We start from the raw sequence: 17,658 nt of genomic DNA, 5'->3' as shown, positions 1-17,658 counted from the left end.
AGCAGTAATGGAGTTTCATCGTCGATAAAGCAACCTCTGTCATATGCACGCTCGCATACAAAGAGTCAGGCGACCGTCAATGCAGTTATTGATCAGGTGACTGTTGAAGGTAGCAGATGCTTCCATATACAACGAGCCTGCGGAAGTCTTGGCACCCCGAGTGAATGTTGCGGGGTGGGTACGCAGGCTCTCGTGATTGGCTGTMACGCAGTATGGATGCTGTCGTCCTCCGGCACGTCTCGTGATCCGATATCGATACACCCACTTCCTCCCACTCCTCCTCTTCAAAAAGTGCGCGTAACAGATCGTTCACCAATCTGAACAGCTAATCTGACGGGCTTGCGCAGTCTCAAATCTTGTAACTGCCAACTCTTGCGACATTCCAACCTTCGATCTTCCACAAAAACACGAATCCACGTGAGCGGCGAGCCGCGGCGTCACCTGTCACCTGATATAACATCAAAAAGCGGATCACGGATCAAACAAGTGAGTCGGTCGCGGTCATTATTCTCTTCTAGGCGAATCTTTGTGGCATCTGCGCCAGCCGCGACGCCCCTCCGCCGCCTTCTGGCAAGCCCGCGAGCTGTATGTAGCAGCTCGTCGACCTGCCACGCGACCGTCCAACAAGACCGGCATCGTTGCGGTCTGCGGACGGGCGGCGTCGCCCAGACCGACGTGTGTATTCTCAGCTCGGAAGGCGTTGCTCCAGAAAGTCAATCGTCTGGATGAGCAGGGACGCAGTCGGGGCCAGCTTCGAGCGCGCAATGGACTCGTGGAGCTCGCTATGCCTGGCGGCTTATCGCACTGCAGCCGCATGAACTTATGTCTCAAGTGCTGCTCGAGGTCAACTGACCAGGTTCCGGGCTAATTCTTTGCGAACATTAGACTTACACAGGCTCCTTCTAGGATCTACAAGCACGCGGGTTCATCTGCGTCGGCCGTCTGAATCTGCGCGGAAGGACTGTCCACGACATATCCCGCAACGATGGCGTCTCACGCAACGAAGCGCAAGCGAGAGACCAGTGATATGCCCATGACCCGCGCGCATCCAGCGATGGCTATGAACGAATTTGACCAGCACTATCTGCCCAGCCACGACAATCCGATGGACCACCACGACGCCGACATGGGCTTTGCGCTATCGCAACACAACGCTGGCCTGGATGACGATCATGACTCACAGCAACACAGCCATAGCCACGGAACGGGTCAAGACGAAGTCAACGGTGCAGGTGGAGGGAATGCGAGCGATACGGCGGCAGCGGCCATGGCGCAATTCCATAACATGAGAGTACCACAATCAACGGAGGAGGCGTTTATGAGCCAAGTAGTGGACTCTGCTCAATCCGATCGACCCAACAGTGCTTCCATAGACCAAGGCAGTCTAGGCGCGCAAAGAACAGGAAGCTTTGACTTTGACGTCTCTGGTTTGAAGGACGCGACAGGTGCCTCGAATGAAGAAGGATCTCCCACTGCACCATCACAAACGCCAGGCGGCTCATCGAAACCTGCTGTGGGTACAGAAGAATGGCATAAGGTACGGAGAGATAACCACAAAGAAGGTGAGCACTTAACAATCCATTAACCGCGGTCCGTCTACTAACCTCTCCAGTCGAGCGCCGCCGTCGTGAAACCATCAACGAGGGCATTAACGAACTCTCGAAGATCGTGCCAGGATGTGAGAAGAACAAAGGCAGTWTACTTGCGCGTGCAGTACAATTCATCACCCAGCTCAAGGAGAACGAAACCCAGAACATTGAGAAGTGGACGCTGGAGAAGATGCTCACTGAAGAAGCCATCAAGGAACTAAGCTCGAGTTGCGATAAGCTCAAGAATGAATGTCAGAGAGCCTGGAACGAGTGCGAGCAATGGAAGAAAGCTGCTCAAAGTGCTGGCGTTTCAATTGATGTCGGGAAGCTTGACGACGATGATGATTAGGTCACGATGAAAGGTTGTGTCTTCCTTCACCGCTGCGCGAGGAGCGAGCAGATTCTACTAAGGCCTTCAAGAGGCTATCCGAGGCTATCCGGCTTCCTTGGGTGAGAGATTGCGGATGCCCGTAAGAGGTGTGGACCGAAGCAGCGGGACAAGGCGAACCCGCAATATTCATCCAGCCTAACGTGACGAGAGAAGGTGCGCGAGAGAACATGCACTCATACAGTGTAGCCGAGCATTGCGGCATATTACGATTGAACGTCTACAGCGAGAATGATTCACCAACAATGGTATGAACTGATGTCTTTTACGTTGTGAGAATATCACATGACAAAAACCATCATAGCAACAGTACCTTGTCGAAAGGTACCTTGCCATCCGAACGCCGCGCTCAATGCTGTCATGACTCCCATCATCCATCTACAATTCGTCCGACCGATCGTTTCGACATGCCCAGCCTGATGAGAGTGACCAGGCCGTGAAAAGTCACCAAAGCAAAGATAGCTCAGTAGAACGATTCGACCATGGACTCCTTGTTGGCATGAATGGCACCTGGAGCCATGCCCTCGCCGAGCTTGAATACTGACTCGATGACACTCAGCTCAGTAGCCGTGGTATCAAGTCCAGTAACAGCCATCCAGTCATTGACCACCATGCCCGCGCCAACAACCGGCGAACCGCGGTTCACACTTCCAGCAACGAGCGGTACCTGCAGCAAACTCGACAACTCATCCTGGTCCTGGATGCTCGTCTTTGGGTGCACAATTCCGCCCTGATTGCTCAGGCTCATGTATGATCCCGTCAGAACATTGTCTGCGATTGTCTGTCTGAAGACCTCCACGCCGAGTACATCGGCAATGATCTCCTCGGATTCCCGCTCGAGATCAGGATGTACGAGGGCAACGTGATCGTTTGCGCAGATGACGTTCCCGAGAGCTGATAATCTCTCCTCTATTCTCTGGATTTTGACGCTGTCTGGAATGGAATTTCGGAGATGTTGGAGTTCTTGGTCGGTGGTGGATGTGGGGACCAAGAGGCCCTTTTTGTTGCCTGCTGTGAGGCGACCAATGATGCGAGTTCCGGCGATTGTACAATGGCAGATGGGGATCACATCTTGGAGCTCGGCTTCGAAGATGCTGTAGAAGTTCTCACTGGCACCGACGGCCACGAGCGCGTAGGAGTTGGTGAGGGTGGAGAAGACGCCGACCTCGTTGGAGTTTTCGAATGCTGCGCGGACGGCCATTTTCGCGATTCAGTGGTAGTGGAAACCGTTGGTGTATTTGGTTTTAGCTCGTGCTGCTACTGTCTCCTGCTGATTTCTGAGGAACAGTGAGTAGAAGTTGGGGGGTGTGTTTCTGCTCGTGCTGGTATTATTTGGGGCGCCTTTTGAAGAAAATGGAAGTACCTTGGAGGCGGGCGGCGCTAACCAGGTGGGGTGGGATGAGCCGGGCAACTTGCAAGTGTGACTCTACCTTACCATACATGTTCCCTACCCATCTTTGCGTTTTTGATGAGCCATCCATCCTATCTTGACGGATCTGCTTCGTTGGTCTCTCATTCGATCTCTTCTAATCGATGAGTCAACAGCAGTCTCGAAGTTTGAGCCGGGCACGGAATCCTCGGCGAAAAAGGACACCGCCCGAGGTGGCACATATTGATTGCCATTCTGCAACAGGAGAGGGCGGAGCTCATGTCCAAAGACCTACAGAAGAGAACATCCCTTGGTGGCCTTTTGATTGTGCGAGCAGCATGAGCTCCTGATATGTCAACGGCATATCAATATCACAAACAAGTGCCCGTAATGGTTGTACGACTCGCATAGCGTTACCTTAAGAAGTAGTCGGAGGTGATTTCTCCCGCCAACCACCCACGACTCACACCACATTGAAGGTGCCGGAGTCCGTGTGCACGGCTTTTTGTATACTGATAGTCATATTTGGCAGAACGTAACGGAGTGATGCTTACGCTGGCTGTTGTTTCAGCTCAATGCATGACTCGGCATACACGCCTTGGCGTGGACGCTACGATCTTTGGAACATGTACAGCAATGGCTACTCACACCGAAGAGCTGCTGGGTCGCGATCTGGTCGATGATACCGATGTCCTGCATCCAGGACAGACTGGACAGTATCGTGCAACTAACGGGTCGCAATTGGGGCACCAGCGTTGCTAACCTAACGRCCACCTATATGTCGTGTGCACTTCTGTGCTGAGGTAGCACTAATGATGTTGGCCATGACGTTCTATGGGGTGGTGAGGCCTACAACTTCACCAAATCACCTGCTGAAGATCGTCCGGACTCCGAAAGCTCTCCCAACTTGACGCGACGCTTGCTCCCTCGGCACTCGCCCATTGCAGCATCACCATGCCATGGTGCAGTCCGAATTCTCGCAGTCGGAATTCGGAGGTCAAAACGTGGGGCTTGGCATGCGTTGCTGCGAGTGGAGCAAGCAAACAACTTGCGTCCAGATAGGCGGCTCCAGCGGCATCTCATGTAACTCGCGTTACTTTGACCCGGTCTTTTCTGTTCAACTCGCRCCACAGATGATTTGCAGCTATGGCGACACCCTTGCACGCCTCCTGTGAAAGCGCGGCGTTGGACAGTAATCCGGGCGTGAGCTTTGGGGGCGTATGCTGTGCAACCGCAAGACTTGGKCAAGGCAATAGCGTTCTACCTACGGCGTGATTGAGCGCAAATCAGTGGACGTTGAAACGAGTGTCTCATCATCGTGTAGGCAGAGAGCCAGTTCGGAATGGCTGACCGCTCTTCTGCCTTGCGGTGATCGCAGGAGGATTATTCAATGCCACAAAAGGCATACACTCTCTGTCCGCAGCGCCGCCGAACAGCGGWCCGAGGTCTGCTCAGCACACAGGCTCCGTGGCCAGCCTCGCAGACGGGCGGTGGTGTATGCGGCGGTGGCCCACGGACATGGTTTAGTTGGGCATCACGATGATGATGATGGAGAGCAACAGCAGTCGAGGTCCAGATCTCGTTTGGCCATGCATCTTTAGCCTGGAACGTAGCCCCAACGGCCCGCCGCCTTCGCGTTAGTGCACGCCATRTCGAAGCTAGGGAGGGAACCCTGGCGTCCTCCAACCTTTCACGAGCGTGTGGAATTAATCGTATGCGCTTTATCATTGCCCACCTACACTGGTTGTAGTATGTTCCATTCGCCGCTCCCTTTTCTTATACACCCTTGGCTCGCGGGCCACCAGCTCCACTGTACATTCATCTCCCTGCGGGCAACAAACACTCGCTTCCAACGCATTCCACCTCCGTGATCCCCTTGCATGCCTGGAGCACTGCCCGATACATATCAGCGAACGGCGTCCTGAACTCGCGAATCGAACCCTCGATGTGACCCATTGACACGCCGTATCACTCTCCCATCCTCCCGCCAGGTGCTCTCTGGTACTTCTGCCTGACTTGAGATACACTTTCGTTGCGGGAGGGATCAGCCCTGCACAACCTCCTTTGCACATACACGTCGACCCGTCGCCGGAGTGCATACCACTCTCTCCCTGGCTGGTGTTGGGTGTGTCATTCATATCAATCACTGCGCTCGACCTCTATTCTGTACATGCGACGTGTACAGTGCATGCTTCCTGCGGCTACGAACTCTCCCCCAAAAAGTTGCTGGTTCGCGTGTACGTTTTTGCTTCATACTTCCGGTCAAGATACCTTAAGCTGGGTCATGCTGACTTGCAAAAGCAGTACCTTCTTTATCTCGAACCTTGAGAGCCCTGTCGCTTTGCGCTCCCACCAACATCCTCGTCTCGACTAGACTACATACAACCACGATTCGCCCGACAACATATTACAATAATCCCGCTTTTTATTCGAATACATACTTTGATTAATGTCTCATGGTGCAACGAGCACACTAGAGATGGCCTTCCCAAATAAATTGGGTGTTGGAATCGTCGGAGGGCGACGGGACAGCACCGCCAACAGCGCAAGTGACAATACACCACAGCCACGATCGTTCGCTAGCACCGCAACTGCAACAGAAAAGAACAACAGTACAAACGGCAACATGAGCACAGCTTTCGGAAGCAGAGGGAATGCTTGGGGATCGAGTAGCGTATGGGCTGGTGGGATATTCAACGGCATGGCTTCGACCGCGGCTCAGAGAGGCAACTCGGTGTCGCGAGGTGTCGCTCAGCCGCCGTTGACGAATGCGTCGAGGCATGTTGAAGGCAAGACGGGCTCTGGCATCCTTGTCGAGTCTTCCGTTTGCGACGAGTACGGCTCTCGGACGTGGGGCGCATCCCGCAACAGTGCTTCAAGCCGGTCAATTCCGCGATTCTCGGACAACACGCTCTTGCAGCAACGTGGTATAAACAATGTCCAGGCAAACATGGTGACGACCGCGAGCGCTTACACTTCTCGCCCGTCCATGGCCAATTCGAACTCGACGGCGCCCGCACAAGCAAGGCCAAGCTTCGGATCTGCGCATCAGGTCGGAACAAGCTCCCGCGGCAGCGAGAGTGCGCCTTTCAACGTCTACACAAAGTTTGACAGACCAAGCGATCCCATGTCGCTGAAGAAGCACGATTCTGGATCCGCGGTATGGTCATCAACACCTTCTCCAACCGACGAGCGACGCCCGCAGTTCCCCATTCAGCACAGCAATGGCCGCACACCCAGCATGCCAACTTCCAGAGATGGCAGCGATCCACCCTCCCGCGACTCCGACCAGAAGCCAGTCTTCCAGTATCCTCAATATGAATATGCTCAAATGAGGTCCAGCTCTCGGGAACCATCCATCTCTTCGAAACGAAACGCGACATACAATGACTTGCACCATGCCAATGGTGACCAAATGGGCATGCAATTTGGACAGCTCAGCTTCAATGCCGACAGCCGGCCGAGCACTTCACACAGATCTCCTTTCGCTGACGGATACAGCAACGGATCTGTGGGAAGAAGTCCCATGTCGTACTCTGTCAACGCCAATTCCAGTTATGGTAGCGTTACGGAGCTACCTCGCCTCAGCAGAAACAACTCCGTTCAAGATGAATACAGCATCCCACAACAGCCCAGCGGCTTTTCTTCCAACTCGGGCCCACGCTACACCGAGCGTTTTCAACAATCCGGCGGTGCGTTCGAATTCCGCCCAGGTCATCCTTACCAGAGCAACTCGATTGTGTCCCGACCTTACGAGTTGTCAAGGCAGCCACCAGAGTGGAACTTCTCGAATGGTGCGTCATCAGCGACCAGGCGCTCTGCAGGGCTGCCAGAACAACACGTCTACCACGATCCTCGGGTTCAGCAATACATGGCTACGCAGTACCACAACCCGTACGCTATGTACAATGAGTTCGCAGTGCAAAATGCCCTTCACTTGCACGCCGCGTCACCATACCAAAACCTGTTGCCATTCAACATGAATATGATTATGAATTCACACGGCCAACCTGCTGCGGCACCTCAGGAGACCTTGACCGGCGAAGGTGTGCAAAGCGCATTGATGTACGAATTCAAATCCAACACCAAGAGCAAGCGGTACGAGCTCTGCGACATCTACGACCACATCGCAGAGTTTAGCGGAGATCAACACGGCTCGCGGTTCATCCAGACAAAACTTGAGACCGCCAACTCGGACGAGAAGCAGCGTGTCTTCCAAGAGATCGAGCCAAACGCAATTCCACTCATGACTGATGTGTTCGGGAACTACGTGATTCAAAAGTTCTTTGAGCATGGCGACCAGACGCACAAGAAGATTCTGGCGAACAAGATGAGAGGACACGTGCTGCAGCTCAGTCTCCAAATGTACGGCTGCCGTGTCGTCCAAAAAGCGCTCGATCACGTCCTTGTAGATCAACAAGCTATACTCATCGGCGAACTGGAGAACCACATCACCAAAYGCGTCAAGGATCAGAATGGCAACCATGTTATTCAAAAGGCTATTGAGCGCTGTCCGCCGGCTACCATTGAGTTCATCATCGCTGCTTTCCGCGGTCAAGTTCAGCAGCTCAGCATCCACGCCTACGGCTGCCGGGTCATTCAACGCTGCTTGGAAAAGTGTGATCTCCCCTCCAAGGCCATGATCATGTCTGAACTATTGGAAGCTATTCCAACGATGATTTCTGACCAGTTCGGCAACTATGTTGTCCAACACATCGTCGCTCACGATGATGGAGAAGGCCAACGCAAAGTAATGTACATCGTCGCAAGAGGGCTGGAAGGCTACAGCAAGCACAAGTTTGCTAGCAATGTGGTTGAGAAGTGCCTCGAGCGAGGCGACGATGCCTGGCGGCGTAATGTCGTCCTCCAGCTTGCTCGTGCGCAGCAAGATCCAAGGAGAATGATGGACATGTCTCGTGAAAGCGAGGGCGTTCTTGTGAACATGATTAAAGACAACTTTGGCAACTATGTCATTCGTAAGTCGGTTTCGTCACTCGGAGTGTATGAATGCTAATGCCTGCGCAGAAAAACTGCTCGATACTGTGTGTCGAGATGATTATTTCATGTTCCTCGAAGTGCTGCGCCCAGCAATGGTTCAGGCCAGACGATCAGGCTGTGGAAAGCAAGTTCTTTCCATTGAGAAGAAGATGCATCGATTTGAAGAGCACCACAATGGTCTGCCGCCTGGTGTGAATCCATATGGCAGGACTTCGTTTCAGCTGCCGCCCATGTCCATGGGCATGCCTGCGCCGCCCTTTGCGACCAGCTACGATTCCGCGGCAACGACTCCGCCAGCACTCACAGCCGATACTCAGAGTCTCCAGAGCTCCCGTGTCCCAAGCGTCAACGGCGACGCCATCGARGGTGCTTCTGCCATTCGCAAAGGCAGCGAACAGAGCAACGATTTCTACTGACCTGTAGAAACAACGTGACGATTCAAACCTTTCATACGATGATATTTGGGGAGTGATGGTACTTTGGAATATGCACATCGAAGTGCGACACTGGCGTACAGTTGAGGAGCAATCACCGGGCACACAGGGTCGGGCATTTGGAGACAGTAACTTTATTTTCCGCTTTGTATGAATTATGAGAGCCGATGGTGTGTCAGGATACCAGGCTATCGAAATGGAGGTGATGACACTCGGAGGGTTTGGGTATGGATATGACTTACGGATAGATACCCACCCATTTGTATGAAAAGTGAACTACCAAGACACCAAACCTGATAAGCTTGTTGGAACTGGAACATGAGACTACGAGTGGTGGTTGTGAAAACAAATGTACCTCTGTCCAACGTTGGAGATCGTAAGAGAGTTGGTTTGTTGTAAGTGCCTTTTGACCTGCTGTGACCGAATCGGCTGAGTGGAGCGGAGTCTCAGCGGATGTGCTCCGGACAGAAACTTGGCACGTCACGACCTCGGGTTCGTCCACGGTTGGTCTCATTTGCCAGAGCTTAGCTTTCGGCCACGACCTCACTGCTTTCGTAGGATTCCTCATTCTACCGGATACCCCAAACGCGACCTTTGCATTCTTTCTACGAAGTTCGCTTCGGTCCGGCACCAGTCTCTACTGTCACTGMACCAACATGTCCGAACAAGTGGAGCAGCTGAAGGCGACGGTGAACACGCTGGAGAAGAGAATCGAGGACCTGGAGTCGCGGTTAAAGGGCAATGGCTCGTCTTCTGGTGGCAGCGGTGCCGACGCTGAGAGCATTCGCATGATCCTGATTGGACCTCCTGGTGCCGGTAAGCACAGCATTGGGAATGCAATGGATGCGCCGCAGCGGATTCGCTAACTCTGCGATTGCTTTGCAGGAAAGGGAACCCAGGCGCCGAAGATCAAGGAGAAGTTTGGCTGCTGTCATTTGGCTACGGGAGACATGTTGCGCGCGCAGGTCGCTCAGAAGACCGACCTGGGCAAGCAGGCGAAGAAGATCATGGATGAGGGCAAGCTGGTCTCCGACGAGATCATGATTGRCATGATTGAGAAGGAGCTTGAGAACAACAAGGAGTGCAAGAACGGGTGAGTTGGAGAGACATGGATGTCAATGGCTGCTCGATCGGTGGACTGACACGGCACTGCTAGATTCATCCTCGATGGTTTCCCACGAACTGTCGTGCAAGCGCAGAAGCTTGATGGCATGCTTACAGCAAAGCAGCAGAAGCTCAAGCACGCTATTGAGCTTAAGATCAACGATGACCTCCTTGTTGCACGTATCACCGGTCGCTTGGTCCACCCAGCCTCTGGCCGCTCTTACCACAAGATCTTTAACCCACCAAAGAAAGACATGACCGATGACGTTTCGGGCGAGCCACTGATCCAGCGATCCGACGACAATGAGGCCGCGCTCAAGAAGCGACTAGGGACGTACCACGAACAGACCGCACCAGTTGTGGACTACTACCGTAAGACGGGCATCTGGACGCAATTGGATGCGAGCAAGCAGCCCGGCGAGGTGTGGAAGAACATGCTCAATGTCTTTGAGCAGGGTGGCTCCAGCAGCGGCGGTCTGCTGAACAGGCTCGGGCTGAAGAATTAGGAGCATCTTGCAGGGCGTTATGCATCGTTGAGGCTTGCGACTCTCGGGGTCTCCAATCATAGGACGAACAGACGACGAAGGAATGCATCGGAGATGGAGGCTGTGCATATCCACCATACCCGCCGTAATTGTAACATACGGGCTCTCCTTGTACTAAGTATCTTAGAATGATGAAAAGCTGGGTCACTCTACCACATGCTCCTTCTCCTCCTCACAGAACACAGGAGCGCCTGCTGAAAATGACACAAAAGTATGGCAATTCGGGCAGGTGAACACACACATCCAACTTCACTCCATAGTTGACTTTTCGCAGCCCACCGATAGCAGGTCTCGCATTTCAATGTCGACGAAAGTGCAAAGACAATATGGTGTTGACCYTCAGACCGATCGGGTGCCAGATCAGGCCCAAAAGATCGCATCACTGGCAAGCGCTGAACCATTCAACGACGTATGCAGTGGGGCATCTTTCCACTGACGGTGAATCAGCAGTGCTACACCTCAGCAGACAGATCCGATCACCATACGGGACTTGCTTTGAGGGATTCAATCGTCAGCACCATCTCGCGAAGAACATCCTCAACACGTGCGACGGCATCGACAAGACTGCTCCGCAACGCATTCAACAGCGTGGACATACTCCACCCACGACATGCCCGCAGCAAACACTCATCTACCACGACGACATCGTCAATCGCCTGCACCGATCTAAGCATCAGCAATCACGAGGCCAGTTACAACAGCACGCCGACAGCGGGCATGACCACTTTTCTCCCCACCCTTCACTCCACCCCGCCCATGCCTACTTTCCAGAAGCCTGGCATGTACCCTCACAGCTTTTCCACCCCCACTCAAAGTTCAAACTTCACTCGACCACCACTCACACACAACAACAGCAACGATAGTCCAACCGCCACTCGGCATTCCGACTTGTCAATGTCAAACTCTCCGCTCACCAATGCCGACGGTCACGCCACCGGCTCGAAGTCTTCCATCATCGCTCGCCGCTACAACAACTATGATCCCGAGAACGCGGTTCCTCACCGCGTCTACATCCCTCACCGCAGCCCAGAGACTGTCGATGGCTACCAGCTGACGCCGGCCTCTGATGACTCGCTGGCCCGTGGCTACAGCTTCAGAACCTACCCAAGAACATATAGCACGACGCCGCTCATCGACCGCCTCCCAGGCACGCCAGCACTTCCTGTGGCCTGGGACAAGACTATTGACGAGCTCATCTGCCAGGTAGATATCGCTGGCTTCGACCACGCCCGCATAGTGAAGAAGGTGCGCCAACTGCATCCGGAACTCGGCGGCGTGCTCACACCCTCTATGATCGACAAGCGGCTGCGTCAACTCGACCAGAACATCGAGATCGCCTACTGGCGTGATTCCCTGCGTGCCAAGGACAAGAGTGATGCGATAGCACGTGATGCGATAGCGCGGGCGCGTGAGTTGAAAGCCCAGGGGTTTGAACGCGAGGGAAGCAGCATCAACAACGAGCGCGAATCGCAGCTGCTCCAGAACTATGCGGACTATCTGCGAGAGAAGGAAGATGTTGATCGGAGCGAGCTGCTTGGCTTCAGTATCTATGATAAAGAAGCCCCGCGTGCCCATGCATTGAGGGTACGTCGCGATGAGAATTGAGAGTGTTGGCTCCGGAGCTGACGTGCGAGAGACAGGGAGGAGAAGGCACAGGACCTTCACGTCAYGGGAGTTTTCGCGACAAAGATGAGGTGGAGAGGCGTCCGCGCACTGTTACTCAGGGTTTTTCGGGCGGCTTCCGGTCACAGATGCGGTAAGTACCAATCCCCTTTCACAGCACAGCACAGCACGCGCGAGAGAAGCAGACAGACAGAGGGACGGCAGAGCGGGTTTAGATATGAGGCAATAGCAGAGCGAGATAAGGTACGAGGCAATGGGTGGTATCTGGTCGCATGGGTTCGTCTAGGAGGGATGCCAGCAAGTTCATGGGCAGGTGTAATGGGCGGGAATGATCTGGCTAAGAACATGCTCGACGAGCGAGCGACATGAAATGCAATCACATCGGACGATGTGGAAGGGACAGAGTCGGGGAGTGGTGAAGGCTAGAAGGAATACGACAATGAACATTCAAGACTTAAAACCGAAAAGGAAATTTTCATATCTCGTCAAACGCAGGCCTGCGACGGTGCAAATCTATATCGTGGATGACTTCTACATGCCCATGCCTTCCCTCGTGCTGTTGACTTTTTTGAGCACAGCTCGGTGGAAGGGTCACAACTCAAGCACCACCTCCTCYAGAACCCCAGCGACACGTTGGACTTCCAGTTTGGATCTAGAGTCTCCTCCAGCGCGAGCACCTATCGATTTGGTCAGTGTGAAATGTGCACGCAACGGAGGGTATGAACATACTGTTGCCGTCCTCGTTGGCAAGTAAACCTGCAGGAAGTTCTTGCGGTCATTCCATGAAAAATCCGTGGTGAAATGTCTCGTCTCGTTGGAGATTCTTGACAGACCACCAAAGGCTGCATCATCCGTGTTGAGCACCACTCTGTAAGTTCCGGCTTGTTCAACGCCCACGCGGTAGTCTGTGAAGGAGCTCGATGGGTGGAAGTTGAAGATCCACAACAATCCGGCGCGCTCGAAGACGATGACCTTGTCGCTCTCGTTCTTCAAGCTGATGTACGCTTGTGGAGAGTGCAGCCAGCCGTACTTGTTCTCGGTCCATTGCATGGCCTTGTCGAAGTCGTTCAAGAAGTGGTAGCGCAGGAGCTTGTCCTCGATGAGGTTGAATTGACGGCGGGCATAGTGGAAGCTGTTACCATTACCTTCGCGAGGGAAGTCGAGCCATTCGGGGTGACCAAACTCGTTGCCTTCAAAGTTGAGGTAGGCTTCTCCTCCCAAGCCGTGGGTGATGAGGCGGATCATCTTGTGCAGCGCCATGCCGCGCTCAATAACTGGTGTGAAGGCGGATAGGGTCGACATGTTGGTGTACATCTCGGCATCGCAAAGCCAGAAAAGCAGAGTCTTGTCACCGACCAGAGCCTGGTCGTGCGACTCAGCGTATGCGATGGTCTTCTCGCCGTGTCTTCGGTTGGTGAGAGTGAAGCACAGCTGGCCCATATCCCAGTCAATGTCCTGCTTCTCTTTCAACCACTTGATGTACAAATCTGGCACTGCCATGGCGAGTCTGTAGTCGAACCCTATTCCGCCCAGACTCAGCTTGATACAGAGCGCCGGCATGCCGCTCACGTCCTCGGCGATGGTAATACAATCGGGGTAAAGCGTGTGCAGCAACTCGTTGGCCAACATGAGGTAGACCACTCCGTCTTCGTCCACGCTAGGGCCAAAGTACTCGTGGTAGCCACCGCTGAAGCCGGTACCGATGCCGTGATGCTGGTAGAGCATGCTCGTGACGCCGTCGAAGCGGAAACCATCGAACTGATACTCCTCCATCCAGAAACGCAGATTGGAAAGCAGGAATCGAAGGACTTCGTGGGACCCGTAGTTAAAGAGCCTGCTGTCCCACAACTCATGTCGTCCGCGTGCGCCTTCATGGAAGTAGAGGTGGTCGCTGTTGTCGAACATGTTCAACCCGTCCAGCACGTTCTTACTAGCGTGAGAGTGCACGACGTCCAGCAGTACAGTTATACCCATGCCGTGTGCAGTGTCGATCAGCTCTTTGAGATCATCGGGGTGGCCGTAGCGAGAGGAGGCAGCGAAGAAGGAGTTGATCTGGTAGCCAAAGGAGGCGTAGTATGCGTGCTCCATAATGGCCATGAGCTGGATGGTGTTGTATCCCAGATCACGAATGCGCGGAAGTGTGTTCTGCGTGAACTCTTTGTACGATGCCACCTTGGGCTCCGAGCTCGAAATACCAACGTGTGCCTCATATACTCGAGCGGAGAGGGGCTTCGGTGGACGAGCGTTCTTGAACTGATACGCGTGCGGTGGGTTCCAGAAACGAGCATCATAGATTGGTGAGACGGACAAGTCCTGGGTCACCCGCTTTATCCACGCGGGTATCCTCTCTGCGCGCGCCTGGTCGTTGGGCACCACAAAACTGATCTTGAGCTTGCTGTCGTGGGSAATGGCGGGCTGGCCATTGACTGGCGACAGCTTAATCTCCCACACGCCAAAGTCATCGCGTTGCATCTCGTGGCTGTCGCGGTTCCAGCCATTGAAGTCGCCGATGAGGTATGCTCGGAGGGCATTGGGCGCCCACTCGCGGTAGACAATGGTGCCGTCTGCTGTGACATTGAACCCGTACTTTTCGTATCCGCGCGAGAACTTGTCCAAGCCGCCCTCGCTCTGTTCAATCCTCTTGATCCAGTCCTGAGCCTTGGAGAATCGGGATTTGAGGGCAGCGGTGTATGGCTCGAGCCATGGGTCGAGCTGCACGACGCCTAGGATGGAGATGTCAGTTGAATGGGAGGTGCCAGTGTGGTGAGGGGTCAACGATACCAGTTCCATCATTGGGAACCTGGCCATTCGCCGGCTTCTGCATTACGCTGTCGGCGGAGGCCTCGTTGAGCTTGTCCATGATTGCGATGGCTTTGCAATGGTGTGTTGTCTGACGTGGGAGGATTGCAGGATAAGCAGAGCAGGAGAGAGAAGAGGGAGGGAATACAGTAAGGTAAAGTAATTGAAAAGTGTGCAGCACAAGGACGCAGGACCAGGCCAACCCGGTAGAATACTTGCAGCAAAGCAATTGGAGATGGGAGGAGCTATGACGTTCGAGTGTTTTCTCTGGATGAGCTCTCAACGCGACAACGGCAACGCTTCAATGGTTTTGGTTGAATGTTCAGCCCTCACCGCATCTGCCAACCACCCAGCAGGAGCCCACAAGTGATGGATGATTGAGCGTAGGGTGGCGGCTTGCTTTACTTCGCCTGCTCGTGCGCAAATCAATGCACGCCGCTGCTTCGAGTGAGACCGGAGGCGTTGGGCCCTGGCACTGGAGTTGATTCCTGGTGGAGAGAAAATTGTGGAGCTGGCGTCAAGGGACCGCGGGGTGATCTTGTCCGGGCAGGGTTCGGAGATGGCCTGTGCCTGTCTGTGCCTGCCCGTGAGGTGAGCTTCGAAGCTGCTGGGGCAACTAAGGTACTGCACACATCTCCTCCCTCACAGTATTCTACCGCTACAACTTATCCCCTGTGTGTTACGCGGCAGCTGGCTGGCTCAGCTGAATTCGGTTTGCTCCGCCATTGCTCGCTTATGCAACATTGTCGCCTGTAGGAGTAATGGCCACTCTGACATCCATATATCTCTATGCGCCACAAGCTCGTCTGACGTGTCTGGGAGKATCGAGTATCGTCAGACGACATCTCAGTTCATCTCSCCGACGGAATTCCTCGGAGAAGTATCAACGCTCTGACTTCACCAGTCAGCCGTACACTGGAGCATATGAGCCGGGTGGACCTACTCAAGGGCCTCTCAGCGACGCCTCCAACATTGGAGCGCCACACATCACGCCCATTGTATTGAAACAGCATCTCGATCAATTCGTCGTCGGTCAGGAGCGAGCAAAGAAGACCTTGGCTACGGCGGTCTACAATCATTATCAGCGAATACAGGAGCTGCAACGCCGTGATGACGAGCTGGAAGAGCAATTGGCGGCTGCGGAGCGGAGGAGAATGGCTATGCACCCGAGACATCCTGTAGAAGGTATGGAGGAGGATTTGAAGCGGGGAATTTCTGTGCCCTCGCTGACGAGAGATTGGGCTGTTCAAGACGAGTTTCCTGGTCAACAACAGACCATCAATCTATATCCTCCCGAATCTGATTCGACACACAAGCCAGTCGAGCAGTCGCAGAAGGGGCAACCGACTCTGCAAGACCACACCCCACTTACGATTGAAAAGAGCAATGTTTTATTACTAGGTCCTTCTGGGGTCGGCAAGACCTTGATGGCGCGAACTCTGGCCAGAGTGTTGGAGGTACCATTCAGTATGTCTGACTGCACCCCGTTCACTCAAGCGGGATACATAGGAGAAGATGCGGAAGTGTGTGTTCAAAGGTTACTTGCTGCCGCAAATTACGACGTGACTCTCGCAGAACGAGGTATCATCTGTCTCGACGAAATTGACAAGATTGCCACCGCCAAGGTTGCCAATGGGAAGGACGTGAGTGGAGAGGGCGTCCAACAAGCKTTGTTGAAGATCRTCGAGGGTACCACACTGCAAGTTCAAGCCAAGCAAGAGAGGAATGGCGCGAGTGATAGGAATCGTGGCCAAGGTGGCTTTCCTACCAATAGCCCTCTCTCTGGCGGAAGCATGGGTCAGACATCAGGCTCGGGAGGCCAAAAAGGTGATGTCTACAACGTGCGAACCCATGACATCCTCTTCATCTGCGCCGGTGCCTTCTCTGGCCTTCACAAAACGATTCTTGACCGCATTAGTAAAGGAAGCATCGGCTTTGGCGCAAACGTCCGCGCGGCGCCAGGCTCAGGTTCCGGCTCCGATCAGCACGAGACCATTCTTGAAGGCGAAGATGATCTGTTCGAAAAGCACCTGCCCTACTACACTCCATCCCCGCCAGACGAAAGCCATGCTGGTCGCCCCAAGGCGAAGCGAACATTCAACACTCTCGATCTCGTCGAACCTCAAGACCTTCAGAAGTTTGGACTTATACCTGAATTAGTCGGTCGCATTCCCCTCTCCTGCGCACTGTCATCACTTGACATTCCTGCACTGGTGAAGGTGCTGTCAGAGCCGCGGAACAGTCTCCTAAAGCAATATCAGCAACTCTTCGCCCTATCAAGTATCGAGCTTCGCTTCACAACACCTGCACTCCACGCCATCGCGAAAACAGCCTCAAAGATGGGAACGGGTGCACGAGGACTTCGAACAGTAATGGAGCGACTGCTGGCGGACGCCATGTTCGAGACTCCCGGAACCGGCATTAAGCATGTGCTTGTCAATGAGGACGTAGCGGAGAAGCGAGCCGGTGCTTTATATTTTGCGAGAGGACAGCACGGCGCTTTTCACGGCATGATTGCTACTGAGGAGGACGCCTGGGAGAGTCGGATTCAGGGCAACGAGAGTGAGTTTGAGGCGCGGGCACGGAATAATTCCAAGGGAGGTGCTTCGAGGACCTTTGAGGAGTATAGGGAGAAGGCCACTGCTGCTGGATTTGTATAGAGTACATGGGAGTGTTGGTGAGGGTCGATTATGAGTAACATGAGGACCTGTGGATATCAAGCTGTGTTCAGTGTTCACAGGGCATGTTCATCGGAGGATGTGCTTCGCATGGTCTTGCTAAATCAAGTTAGCTGCACAGCAACCGCGCA

General features: G+C 53.9%; 7 protein-coding genes; 5 read left to right on the top strand and 2 right to left on the bottom strand.

Annotated features, from left to right (window-relative positions):
• Positions 1-985: 985 nt before the first annotated feature.
• RCC_09385 (related to CBF1-centromere binding factor 1) lies at positions 986-1,938 on the top strand (the record flags this gene model as incomplete). XM_023774627.1 has 2 exons in its annotated part: positions 986-1,562; positions 1,613-1,938. 2 exons carry the CDS (start codon positions 986-988, stop codon positions 1,936-1,938), a joined length of 903 nt encoding a protein of 300 aa, XP_023630395.1.
• Positions 1,939-2,440: 502 nt separating this feature from the next.
• Positions 2,441-3,178, bottom strand: RCC_09384 (probable TIF6-translation initiation factor 6 (eIF6); the record flags this gene model as incomplete). Its single annotated transcript, XM_023774626.1, has 1 exon — positions 2,441-3,178. The coding sequence occupies one exon, from the start codon at positions 3,176-3,178 to the stop codon at positions 2,441-2,443; it is 738 nt and encodes a 245-aa protein (XP_023630394.1).
• Positions 3,179-5,972: 2,794 nt separating this feature from the next.
• On the top strand, positions 5,973-8,760 carry RCC_09383 (uncharacterized protein; the record flags this gene model as incomplete). XM_023774625.1 has 2 exons in its annotated part: positions 5,973-8,322; positions 8,372-8,760. 2 exons carry the CDS (start codon positions 5,973-5,975, stop codon positions 8,758-8,760), a joined length of 2,739 nt encoding a protein of 912 aa, XP_023630393.1.
• A 674-nt stretch (positions 8,761-9,434) lies between these two features.
• Positions 9,435-10,388, top strand: RCC_09382 (probable Adenylate kinase 1; the record flags this gene model as incomplete). XM_023774624.1 has 3 exons in its annotated part: positions 9,435-9,594; positions 9,664-9,871; positions 9,935-10,388. 3 exons carry the CDS (start codon positions 9,435-9,437, stop codon positions 10,386-10,388), a joined length of 822 nt encoding a protein of 273 aa, XP_023630392.1.
• A 340-nt stretch (positions 10,389-10,728) lies between these two features.
• Positions 10,729-12,187, top strand: RCC_09381 (uncharacterized protein; the record flags this gene model as incomplete). XM_023774623.1 has 3 exons in its annotated part: positions 10,729-10,812; positions 10,875-12,011; positions 12,068-12,187. The coding sequence occupies 3 exons, from the start codon at positions 10,729-10,731 to the stop codon at positions 12,185-12,187; spliced, it is 1,341 nt and encodes a 446-aa protein (XP_023630391.1).
• A 348-nt stretch (positions 12,188-12,535) lies between these two features.
• On the bottom strand, positions 12,536-14,910 carry RCC_09380 (probable branching enzyme (be1); the record flags this gene model as incomplete). XM_023774622.1 has 3 exons in its annotated part: positions 12,536-12,727; positions 12,780-14,773; positions 14,832-14,910. The coding sequence occupies 3 exons, from the start codon at positions 14,908-14,910 to the stop codon at positions 12,536-12,538; spliced, it is 2,265 nt and encodes a 754-aa protein (XP_023630390.1).
• A 700-nt stretch (positions 14,911-15,610) lies between these two features.
• On the top strand, positions 15,611-17,509 carry RCC_09379 (related to putative ATP-dependent Clp-type protease (AAA+ ATPase superfamily); the record flags this gene model as incomplete). The annotated part of the gene is made up of 1 exon (XM_023774621.1): positions 15,611-17,509. The coding sequence occupies one exon, from the start codon at positions 15,611-15,613 to the stop codon at positions 17,507-17,509; it is 1,899 nt and encodes a 632-aa protein (XP_023630389.1).
• Between the last annotated feature and the right edge of the window lie 149 nt (positions 17,510-17,658).

Source organism: Ramularia collo-cygni, assembly GCF_900074925.1.
Source record: "Ramularia collo-cygni strain URUG2 genome assembly, contig: RCC_scaffold17, whole genome shotgun sequence".
Lineage (NCBI taxonomy): Eukaryota > Fungi > Ascomycota > Dothideomycetes > Mycosphaerellales > Mycosphaerellaceae > Ramularia > Ramularia collo-cygni.
Note: the sequence above shows the minus strand (reverse complement) of the source record. Positions and strands in the feature narration are given on the sequence as shown.